This window comes from Lepidochelys kempii, chromosome 1 (assembly GCF_965140285.1).
Source record: "Lepidochelys kempii isolate rLepKem1 chromosome 1, rLepKem1.hap1, whole genome shotgun sequence".
Lineage (NCBI taxonomy): Eukaryota > Metazoa > Chordata > Testudines > Cheloniidae > Lepidochelys > Lepidochelys kempii.
In genome coordinates, this window is record NC_136380.1 from 16,906,697 (window position 1) to 16,918,958 (window position 12,262).

The 12,262-nt window shown below is 44.8% G+C and overlaps 1 protein-coding gene across 10 annotated transcripts in view; it reads right to left on the reverse strand.

The window, feature by feature from the left end:
• PAK1 (p21 (RAC1) activated kinase 1) overlaps positions 1–12,262 on the reverse strand; it is a 121,125-nt gene that overhangs the window by 28,817 nt on the left and 80,046 nt on the right. For all 10 annotated transcript variants that reach the window (XM_073335307.2, XM_073335342.2, XM_073335313.2 and 7 more), the window contains 5 exons: positions 12,054–12,170; positions 11,225–11,402; positions 5,973–6,036; positions 4,977–5,025; positions 920–1,032 (listed from right to left, as the gene is read on the reverse strand). In XM_073335307.2, coding sequence (XP_073191408.1) covers positions 920–1,032; positions 4,977–5,025; positions 5,973–6,036; positions 11,225–11,402; positions 12,054–12,170 — 521 coding nt within the window. The remainder of the gene's footprint in view (positions 1–919; positions 1,033–4,976; positions 5,026–5,972; positions 6,037–11,224; positions 11,403–12,053; positions 12,171–12,262) is intronic.

Sequence of the window (12,262 nt, forward strand, 5' to 3'; positions counted from 1 at the left end):
GTTTTGTACGGATTTAACAATATTGGCTTAGAAATACAGACAGCTAAATCAGTACCAAAAGTACCCGCGGACAAGCACAAGAGGTGGTGCTGGGGCACAACAGTCCAGTGGGAGCTCCAGGAGATGGCATGTCTGAAGCAGGCCAGTGCCTCCAGGGGTCTAACAGGAAAGCAGCAGCTGATGTGCTCTTCCAAAGGGCACAGCATGTGCTCCCAACCCTAGGAGGGCCAGCTCTGTGAAGGGAAGAGCCCTGCTCCCTTTGGAGAGGTTACTGCCACCTTGGGCAATACCTCTGCTCAGCCCTGGGGCTCCCTGAACAGAAAGGGCTTGGATTGTATCCAGCCCCAGAGAAGGGGTGCGTAGGATGGGGAGAAAGGCTCCTTGCACTCCATTATTCATACCTAGATTGTGCCCAGCCCTGGGTATGTTTTCTATTCAGCAGCTAAACTATTATATCCTGACTCAGAGAGGAACAGTCATCTTAAGAAACTGCTAAAGGAGAGTGTTCCCTGGGATCCTGGCAGGCTTATTTCTCTGCAAGCTGAATGTCAGCACCAGTACAAGAGGAAAGAAAATGTACATATCATGGCTTAGTTTCCATTTCTCCTTGGGTGGCCAGAAGGAAATTGCTTTCAGTGTCTAAAATGCAGCAAAGGAGAGGGATACAACTTGGAATCCTGACTGTATAGTACTAAAGCCTTCCATGCCAGCATTTTTACAGTGAATCAAGTGCCAGCGAAGGCTATTTGATGCAGACACCTGCCCACTAAGAACTGGACTGAGAGCACCAAACTCATGGCACATAGTTACTATACAGTGTTACTGTCATCACCCTGGGTTGGATTCAAACAAGATCACCGAGGAAGGTGAAAGGGCTGCCAGTGGCTATACACAGCCCATCTTTTAAATCAGAACATACCTGTCCAGGTAGTTGACAATGTTGGGGTTTTTGTTTTCCCTCATTACAAGGATTTCATTAATTATAAGTTCTTTCTTGGGCTGCTGTTGCAAATTCATCTGTTTGATTGCCACCTAAGAGTAGGAGAGAAAAAGATATGTAAAGCATTCATATATTAACATCCCTAAAAATCTGCCAGTTGCTACTCTCTGCTACTTAAGTCCAATTTTCAAATAAAGTTTAACACCACTTTATTATCTCAGGGTACTCAGCTGTTTTGTAACAGGGCAAGTACTTTCATCCAGTCCACTTCCAGAAGCATTCAGTGTCGCAAGCAAAAAAATATAGAGAGGCAAGTATTTTCCTACTAGAAGTCTGCGTCATAGCTGGACAGGCTTGCTCCTTGCAGTGCTCTTGGCAAAATAACAAATAGCTCCTTACTACAATATGGATTGATTTCTCTAAAAAGCTCATTCTTTAAGGAATCCAGCTCTCTTTATTTTGGATCAGCATCTTCTTTCAAATGCAAGTCAGGCTCCAAGAAATTTGTGGGACAAATTCATTTAGCTTAAGTGCAGTTTTCCAAGGTACTAATTTCACTCTGTTATAACTAGAGCTACAACGGTGAGCAGCAGTGTTCAGATCCAAAGTTTGGTGGTGTTTAGATCTGAGAGTCTGGTTCAGGCCCATCTCTAGCCAAAACTTGGGGGATGGGGTGGACTCTTATTATAGTCTCTTGGTCTGTATCTTTCTGCAGTGCATCACTGCACATACACAAATCTGTGTGTGTGTGTATAAACAGACAGAATGGACAGAGGTCTCATGCAATGTGCTCTTCGCCATTATATCCAAATAGTCACAATACCAGTATACAAAGGCCAATTCAGGCACTCTTACTCATAGTATAGTCACTTAACTGTTAAATCAATGGGACTGCTCAGTGTGAATAAGCTGGCAGAATCAGTTTGACTGTATTAACGTCCTGTTGGTTTTTTGTACAATATTTAGACCAGGGATCTCAAACTTGAATCACCACGAGGGCCACATGAGGACTAATACATTGGCCTGAGGGCAGCATCACTGACATCCCCCGCCGCCCCTGCTGCCTCTGGCCCCGTCGCCACTCCACTCCTTTCAAGAGGCCCACCCCTTCCCCGCCCCCATTCCAACCCCTTCCCCAAAGTCCCCGCCCCAACTCCGCCCCCTCCCTGCCCCTATTCCAACCCTTCCCCAAATCCCTGCCCATGCCCCGCCTCTTCTCTGCCTCCTTCCCTGAGCATGTGGCTCCCTGCTCCTCCCCCTGCCTCCTGGAAAGTGCTAAGTGCCGCCAAACAGCTGTTTGGTGGCAGGAAGCGCCTGGAGGTAGGCAGAGGAGCAGGGACGCAGCATGCTGAGGGGAGAGAGAGCAGGAGGGAGGGGAGCTTGATGGCCCCAGGAAATAACCCTGCAGGTCACATGTTTGAGACCCCTGATTTAGGCAAAGATAAAGTGAAGGGAATGTAGTTGTGCCTTTATGGCGAAGAGCTATTTGCAGAAAAGGCAGCATTTCTAATGATGGGAGCCAGCAAGGAAAATGCCAGTGTAGACAGTTTTGGGCCCCACACTACAAGAAGGATGTGGAAAAATTGGAAAGAGTCCAGCGAAGGGCAACAAAAATTATTAGGGGACTGGAACACATGAGTTATGAGCAGAGGCTGAGGGAACTGGGGATGTTTAGTCTACGGAAGAGAAGAATGAGGGGGGATTTGATAGCTGCTTTCAACTACCTGAAAGGGGGTTCCAAAGAGGATGGATCTAGACTGTTCTCAGTGGTAGCAGATGACAGAACAAGGAGTAATAGTCTCAAGTTGCAGTGGGGGAGATTTAGGTTGGATATTAGGAAAAACTTTTTCACTAGGAGGGTGGTGAAACACTGGAATGCGTTACCTTGGGAGGTGGTGGAATCTCCTTCCTTAGAAGTTTTTAAGGTCAGGCTTGACAAAGCCCTGGCTGGGATGATTTAGTTGGGGATTGGTCCTGCTTTGAGCAGGGGGTTGGACTAGGTGACCTCCTGAGGTCCCTTCCAACCCTGATATTCTATGATAGGTACAATCAGCACTTAGATATTATGGTGATAGATGCTAGAGGAAACCCTGACACAGGTGAGAATAGAGAGAACGTGCTGCTTGTCAACAGTTTGACAGCCAAACATGCAGTGGTAACATTTGTTCCCTTAGGACAGGAGGAATGAAAAACAGAGGGTATCTGCTCCAGACCTCACAGAGCTGGAAGACAAGAAATCCCTAGATCAGGGGAATTTTAACCACCCATATATCAGTTAGATAACAAACAGCCTAACAGTCAAAGAGATTCCTTTTATAAACAAGACAGTTTTATGACACATGGAATATAGAACACAGCCAGAGGAGAAGCCATCTTGGATCTAAAGAAGAAGTGGTGAGAACCTAGGAGCACAGGAATTGCCAGACTGGATCAGAACAGTGGTCCAACTAACCCACCCCTCTATTTTGTCTGACAGTAACCAGTATCAGACACTTCAGAGCAAAGAAGGCCTCTAGTATATAGTTATGGGATAGCCTGCCCCCACACTCCCCTGGGAAAGTTTCTTTCTAATCCATTAGTCAGTGTGTGGCTTATGCACTGAAGCATCCATCCCTTCCAAAATTCTGGTTTCATCTTTTATTTTTAATTCATACACTAGTAACTCTGGATGTTCATTATCCATATAGTTGTAGAGTCTTTTTATAATCCTACTAAGTTCTTAGCCTGTTGTATATTGTGACAAGCAGTTGCACAGGTTACATGCATTGTATAAATAAAATATTTCCTTTTATTACTTTTAAATGTGCTGCCATTCAATGTCAATGAACTTCAGAATAATAGGAAAGATTGATACCGCTGTCCAAAAATGACTTGAACTCCGTGTAGCAAGGAATGGGTTAACTGAATACAAGGAAGGATTTCAGGAATGTAAAGTCTAGGGCCTGATCATGCTCTCACCAAGTTGAGAACCAGGAATTACTGGAAGTAATTTAAGTCCATGGGTTACGCAGTTGTGTATAATGAGTTTGAGTATCAGTATGGAACTCAGCAAAGGGATCCTAAGAGGCAACATACAGGGACAATGAACTTTCATACTACTTTTCCAAAGGAATTGCAAGAAACAAGCAGCAGTCAACATGGTTCCCCTTTTCAAAAATGCGAACTCAAACTTATATTAGTGCTTTGTCATCTCCCCCCTTTTCAGTCCCTAATAGTGTCAGCAAAAAGCAGATAGTTGCAAGACTACTGGTATTTAATTGTTGGCTTTGTATAATTGCAAAATTGACCTATATTTCAAGTACCAATAATACTACAAACTTTCCTGTTTATCTCAACACTAGCTTTAATATTATTAGAATGAACATTATTCTATCATTGCAAAATTCTTATTTGTCTAATAGACGTAATATATAGGACCTTATTTTCTGAGGTGCTGTGAAACCATCGTCATTAGTTTATGGTACTGCCCATGATGTGCTGGTGCTTTCTAGACATTCAGAATGGGATCGTACCTGCCTCAGTGATCTATCAGCCTTAGGGCAGACAAGCAAGTAGACAGAGGTTGTACTGAGAAAGAGAAACAAAGATTTTCGGAGCAGGTCAATTAGATTCCCTGTAGGCAGTGGATAGAAAGTGGGTCTTTAAGGGGGACTTAAATGAGGATAGAGTAGATGGGCCCCTCTATGGAAGAGCTCAGGGAAATTGAACTATACAGGTGAATATACAACATGTATGTTAATATCACATATAATTAGTATATTTTTACACACACACCCCCATCCTCATGGCTGCAAAAAGAAAAAAAAAATCCTTCCAAATGTGAAGTTAGGCAGGGTGTAGAATTTAGGAGCGCCTCGTTTTTTCCAGTCTTATGCTCAGACCACTAGCCCAGGCCTCTCATTAAATTAAACCAAGCGTTCTCATTAAAAGCTACATGTCATGAATCTTTGAAATAAGCTCTATATTTGGTAGTGTCAATTAGAATTTGTAGGGCCTCTTCCAAAGCCCAGTGAAGAAGTAATCTGGCAGCACTCACCTCCTGTCCTGTAGCTACATCCATTGCAGTATATACTGTGCCTGAAGCGCTAATCAAAGAGGAGAGAAAACACATGATTAGTGCTAAGCAGCAAGAGGGATATCTTTACATAAAAGAAGAATTTTCCAATCCATTAAATTTTTATCTTAAATGAACATTTCATTTCAACTCTGTTTCCGCACAACACTTCCAAGAGCAAATAGCAATCGGAAATATTTATGAGCAAACCCCAATGGCTAAAAAGTGACATAGAACACAACAATCTCTTGACATGGTTAGGGTCTTGGACTGAACCTTGTTCTGGAAAATCACTAATTCGGAACATTTGATCCCATCATTCGATTTGATCCCATCTAAACTGACATGACAGCACCAAGGTTCCCGCAACATGGCAGAGATTAAAGGGTAGACTGAATCAGCGAGGCAAGACAGTCATGGCATTTGTAATGAGGGACAAAAAACTTGATCCTGCACCCACTGGATTCAGTAGCAAATCTTCCATTGTCTTTAATGGCCCAAAGAGAGAGAGAGAGAGAGAAGCCTGCATAGTTTTAAATGGAACAAAAGTTAACCATCTGTATACTCACTACAGGGAGAAAACATTTGTACAATAGATCAACAGCCATCTTAAAAAATAAAGTCAGTAAAGAAAGAGGTAGTACATCTGATACTCCTCCTCCTACACCCCATTGCGAGGGGACACAAAACCAACGCTGAGCAGAGAGGGTTAATTCTGAAAGCAAATCTGTAATTTGAAGATGCGCACTAGAAATAAGCAGTTCTTTCCCTGCACACAGATATATTTAGCAACACGGTCATCTAATGACATGTATTTTAATATTAAACAATCACACAAAACCTCACAGTCACTATGACTCAAGAGTATGAGGGGAGGGGGAAGGAAGGAAAATGTTATGATACTGTTTCCAGCAAACAAACCCAGCTTGGGTTTTCTGCTGTGTGTATAGTGAGTGGGGGGAAGCAGCATATACTAACCCTTGCCCGATCTTCTCAAACCGTGTGTATTTCTTTTTGGGGTCCCCCACGCTCACGATACTTCCTTTAAAAAAAAAAAAAAGGAGGAAGAGCGTGATTTAAAATTCTTGTTATACACCAATGCAAAAGCAATCCGTTATGCATCAAGGCCCCAACCTCACAATGAGCTCTGCATGGGTAAATGCCTGCGGCTGCACTGGGCAGATGCAGGAGCTGCTCACATGGAGTTCTCTGCAGGATCAGGGCTCAAAAGAGAACTCGTTTGCTGGAAGGCCATAAGCTTCACTGTCACCACAGTTAACATGCGGTGGATCCTCATACTTTCCCACCAGCACGGCTGCTCAGCTCCCTTGAAGGGAGAGGGCTGAGTGTAGAGGATAGGGATTTGTACCTAGTAGAGCTGGGCAGAGGAAAATATTCCATTTCACAGAGGATTTTGATAGCTGGAGATCTGGTTTCATTCCAATTTGGAACAAAACCCCAAAATGTTGAAGTTCTCCTTGGAAGGGGACAGAACCCTCGCATGGGGCAGACTGCTTAAGGGGCTGCCCCAGTGCCACACCTTGGAAGCCAGGGGGGTCCCCAGCTGCAGGGCATATTGCTTGGTGGGCTGCCCCAAAGCCACAGACCCTGGAAGCCCTGGGATGCCTGGTTCCAAGGCAGTCTGCCTGGCTGGCAACCTGGCAGGAAACCAGGCAGGATTCTGAGAGAAACCTTCCTGGTTTCTAGAAGACCTTTGTCAAAAATCAGTGGAGTGTTTCGATTTCAATGTTACTTGTCCTTCCAGTTACTGTTTGCAAAGAGCTTTGATCTTCACAACACCTGTGAGGGGTAAGGAAGTATCATCATCCCCCTGGGTAGGTTGGGAATCAGAGGGGAAATTAAAGCCAACCTTTCTGAAAGCACAGGCAGATGGAAAGAGCCAAAGCGGTGCCATTCTAGGAGTTAATATGGGAATTGGGAACAGAAGCGTTTTTCAAAGTTAGTGTTTGCAAGTTACCTGAGCAGTCAGTATATGGTGGGATTTTCACAAGTGCCCAGAGCTGAGCAAGAAATACCAACTAGATGCATAGTAGCCTTTGCAGACCACTTTGCATTTAGTAATGAGGCCTGGAAACCCAGTGGCAAGCGATGTAAAAACAGGCTATTTTCAGACACCACTGGGGCGCAGCCAAAACACAGGATCTGGGGCAGACAGAAGTAATGGAGAGGAACAAGGGGGCAGCCCAACTACACAAAGCAAGAATTGACACCACAATTATAAAAATGACCATTGCTCCTTGAGGATGAACTGCTAGGCAAGGGCTCAAGACACCTCTTTTCCAGTGTAAGGCCTGGGCCTTGGGTTCAGACTGTAAGTTTGATAACTGCTAGAGAGGGGTAATGACAGGATTTAGGAGGAGTTGGGATATTATTAAACGTTGGCCTTAATCTCTGCTTCAGAGTCCCCATCTGTAAAATGGGGTAATATTTCCCTGCCTCACAGGAGGTTGGCAAGATTAGTAAGGTTTGCAAAGTGCTGCATATGCGCTAAAAGTTCTTTAAAATCTTTCTATATTTGCAGGTGCAAGAAAAGCTGTTAAACTTTGCCAGACGCTGGGAAAGGGTGATGGGATGGATCACTTGATGATGACCTGTTCCGTTCACTCCCTCTGAAGCACCTGGCATTAGCCACTGTCAGAAGACAGGATACTGAGCTAGGTGGACCTTGGTCTGACCCGTATGGCTGTTCTTATGTTCCTAATTATGTTTGCAGGAGCTCTAAGTGGTTGTCAGAAAACCCATCTATGGGCCAAACTTGAACCCCAGTATGAGCAAGTTCAACTCTGCTCTCTTCAACAGAATTACACTGGGGAGACAATGGATGGCAAAGCTAGCAAAAAAACAATCTTGCAGCTGCCAGAGGGTGTTGCTAAAGGCACCAATGTGAAAGAATTAACACAATGCAGAACACATGGCCCTTTAAAGCAGATCCAGCAAGGCTGACGCATTTAACACAACACAGCTGTGGTGACTTTGCAAGTGTTGCACTCACATTGCCTTAAATTAAATTATTCAGCGGATTCTATTTAATAGCCTTTTGTTACACAATAGTCACTCCTTTGCTCTCTGGGGCCAGGGGCTGTCTTTTGGGCCTGTATTTGTGCAGCACCGAGCACAATGGGGTCCAGATCCATGACTGGGGACCACGGTAACACAAACAACAGTAAATCACAGAAATGTCAGGCTAGAAGGGACCTCGAGAGGTCATCTAATCCAGCCCATTGTGCTGAAGCAGGGCCAAGTAAATCTAGACCAGCCCTGACAGATGTTTACCCAACATGTTCTTAAAAACCTCCAATGACAGGGATTCCACAGCCTCCCTTGGAAGTCTATTCCAGAGCTTAACTACCCTGAGAGTTGGAAAGTTTTTTCCTAATTGCCTTCAGAGGCGCTACCCTAATTTATACCAGTTGAGGAGCTGGTCCTGGATTTCATTGATTCATATTTGTGTTACAGTTGATCTGCAAGTCATGTTTTATTGTCTTACATTTTTAAAATTTGCTTGTGCCAACTGACTACTTAAACGTCAGAGGTTGGGGACCTTCAGGATAGCAATTTTACCCAGGTTTTGGAGCAGGGCCTGGTAAAGGCTTCTGTTTAAGGGAGTGGGAGTTTTAGTGGGGAAAGTCCCTTTTATTTGGTTTTGTTGGGAAGAATGTGAATTGCCAAGGAATGTGTGGGCCCCTTACTGAATGAGGGAGGCAACCTAGTGACAGAGGATGTGGAAAAAGCTAATGTACTCAATGCTTTTTTTGCCTCTGTTTTCACTAACAAGGTCAGCTCCCAGACTGCTGCGCTGGGCATCACAAAATGGGGAAGAGATGGCCAGCCCTCTGTGGAGATAGAGGTGGTTAGGGACTATTTAGAAAAGCTGGACGTGCACAAGTCCATGGGGCTGGACGAGTTGCATCCGAGAGTGCTGAAGGAATTGGCGGCTGTGATTGCAGAGCCATTGGCCATTATCTTTGAAAACTCGTGGCGAATGGGGGAAGTCCCGGATGACTGGAAAAAGGCTAATGTAGTGCCAATCTTTAAAAAAGGGAAGAAGGAGGATCCTGGGAACTACAGGCCAGTCAGCCTCACCTCAGTCCCTGGAAAAATCATGGAGCAGGTCCTCAAAGAATCAATCCTGAAGCACTTGCATGAGAGGAAAGTGATCAGGAACAGCCAGCATGGATTCACCAAGGGAAGGTCATGCCTGACTAATCTAATCGCCTTCTATGATGAGATTACTGGTTCTGTGGATGAAGGGAAAGCAGTGGATGTATTGTTTCTTGACTTTAGCAAAGCTTTTGACACGGTCTCCCACAGTATTCTTGTCAGCAAGTTAAGGAAGTATGGGCTGGATGAATGCACTATAAGGTGGGTAGAAAGCTGGCTAGATTGTCGGGCTCAACGGGTAGTGATCAATGGCTCCATGTCTAGTTGGCAGCCGGTATCAAGTGGAGTGCCCCAAGGGTCGGTCCTGGGGCCGATTTTGTTCAATATCTTCATAAATGATCTGGAGGATGGTGTGGATTGCACACTCAGCAAATTTGTGGATGATACTAAACTGGGAGGAGTGGTAGATACGCTGGAGGGGAGCGATAGGATACAGAAGGACCTAGACAAATTGGAGGATTGGGCCAAAAGAAATCTGATGAGGTTCAATAAGGATAAGTGCAGGGTCCTGCACTTAGGATGGAAGAACCCAATGCACAGCTACAGACTAGGGACCGAATGGCTAGGCAGCAGTTCTGCGGAAAAGGACCTAGGGGTGACAGTGGACGAGAAGCTGGATATGAGTCAGCAGTGTGCCCTTGTTGCCAAGAAGGCCAATGGCATTTTGGGATGTATAAGTAGGGGCATAGCCAGCAGATCGAGGGACGTGATCGTTCCCCTCTATTTGACATTGGTGAGGCCTCATCTGGAGTACTGTGTCCAGTTTTGGGCCCCACACTTCAAGAAGGATGTGGATAAATTGGAGAGAGTCCAGCGAAGGGCAACAAAAATGATTAGGGGACTGGAACACGTGAGTTATGAGGAGAGGCTGAGGGAGCTGGGATTGTTTAGCCTGCAGAAGAGAAGAATGAGGGGGGATTTGATAGCTGCTTTCAACTACCTGAAAGGGGGTTCCAAAGAGGATGGCTCTAGACTGTTCTCAATGGTAGCAGATGACAGAACGAGGAGTAATGGTCTCAAGTTGCAGTGGGGGAGGTTTAGATTGGATATTAGGAAAAACTTTTTCACTAAGAGGGTGGTGAAACACTGGAATGCGTTACCTAGGGAGGTGGTAGAATCTCCTTCCTTAGAGGTATTTAAGGTCAGGCTTGACAAAGCCCTGGCTGGGATGATTTAACTGGGAATTGGTCCTGCTTCGAGCAGGGGGTTGGACGAGATGACCTTCTGGGGTCCCTTCCGACCCTGATATTCTATGATTCTATGATTCTAAGAGGGGAGAAGATTTTCTGAGGGTTGCTGCTGCTCTCAGCTGTACCAGAATGCTTTTAAAATGTTACAGATAGAAAGCAATTGTTGAACCATTGGGAGACATGATGGAAAGCTGGGCCTATGTTTTCCAAAACAACCAGTGATTTGGGGCATCTCAATTTTTGAGATGCCTTACCAGGACCTGATTTACAGAAAATGGTGAGTGAGCAACCGACCCTCTGACCACCAGTCCCCTTCAAAAAGGTGCCGGCCTCATGTTGGGCACCAGTCCCTTTAGGCCATGGTGTCTATGGGAGGAGAGCAATGTGGAAGTTTTCTAGCTATATCCTTTTGCTGATTTTATTTAGGTTTTTTGGGTGGTTTTTTGGTTTGGGTCACAGTAACACGCTTTGCTCACCTTCAGCCTAACAAAGTTAAATATAATTATCCTAGAGTTGAGAAAAAGCAACATCTAGGTTGGCTTCAGCTTTCACACTGAAAAAAATATATATGTCTATATTCAGGGCTTAATTGCCACAGGGTTTGAGCATCTGCAGCTCCCACTGGGCTTCACTTGTAATCATCATACTCAGCATGCCCGAAAATAAGTCTCTCGGTGCTTAAATTTGCACTTGAATTGGTCATTGAATAACACAAACATTGAGTCATCAAATGAAGCCTGAAGTGAAAGATCTCAGAATGTAACTGTCACAGGATCTCTGCTTATTAAGGATTTGGGAACGGAATTTGCCTCTAAGTCACCAAATAAATCAGAATATGGATTTTAAAAGATGACATACTTAATTTTTCCAAGATTTCTTCATCTGACATCTTCGGCTTTTTCTTCTGTTTCTCTGTATTCCTGGTCATTGTGTCAGGGGATGCTGTGTTGTTTTCAGAGGGTGAAGAGATAGGCGAGGTGGCCACATCTCTGGTAGGAGGCGGTGGAAGGGGCTCTATCACAGAACGGGTGTACACCTTTGCGTTGGGAGGCAAATATGTTTTATTAAAGGAAGATTAAAAATAAAAGACCGCTATGCACAAGACATATGTCCTTAGCAGTAGCATGTGCCAAACACTGAAAGAAATATTACTACAGTAAATAGCATTACAACATTAAGAGCTCCATGGTTGGATGCACGGAGGCTACTCCATTAAGCTGCTCTATGAAAAGCCATGAAGTAATTTACTCCTCTCCCAGAGCAAAGGAGTGTGATTCCCAGCTCAAGGAGACATACTCATGCTGGCTCTGATCGCCTAGCATGCTAAAAATAGCAGTTTGGCTGCAGTGACATGCAACAGGAGGGGTAGGCGCTCCAAGTATGTACCCATCTCAGACCATAGATACGTATTTGGGGAGGCTAACCCCCACACCTCCTGCCACCCCGGCCATATTGCTATTTTTAGCATGCTAGCTCAATCAGAGCTAGCGTGACTATGTCTCCTCGAGCTAGGAATCACACACCCAGCTCAAAATATAGACATACTCTGGGTCACAATTTGTTCTCAAGTATGTTCCTGGGGAAGTGCAGCTGTGCACCACCCCTTACCCTGGCCAGACTCAAGTTGCAGACTAGCCCAAAGTAGTGAAATCTGTAGGAAGGGAACAAAGATTTCCAGCTTGCTCACTGATTTTGTGTGTTCAGGTCGTGGAGCTATCACTGGGGGTGGAGCAGCATCATCCTCGTCATCTTCATCTTCTGAAACTGGCGGTACTGCAGGGGTCTCTGATACAGCCTTCACATTCTGCATTTTGGTTAAAAGACAAAAGATAGCCTTTGGAGTCCCAGAATAATTTTTTTTTTAAATCACTCCCCACAGAAATGGAATCATGCTTC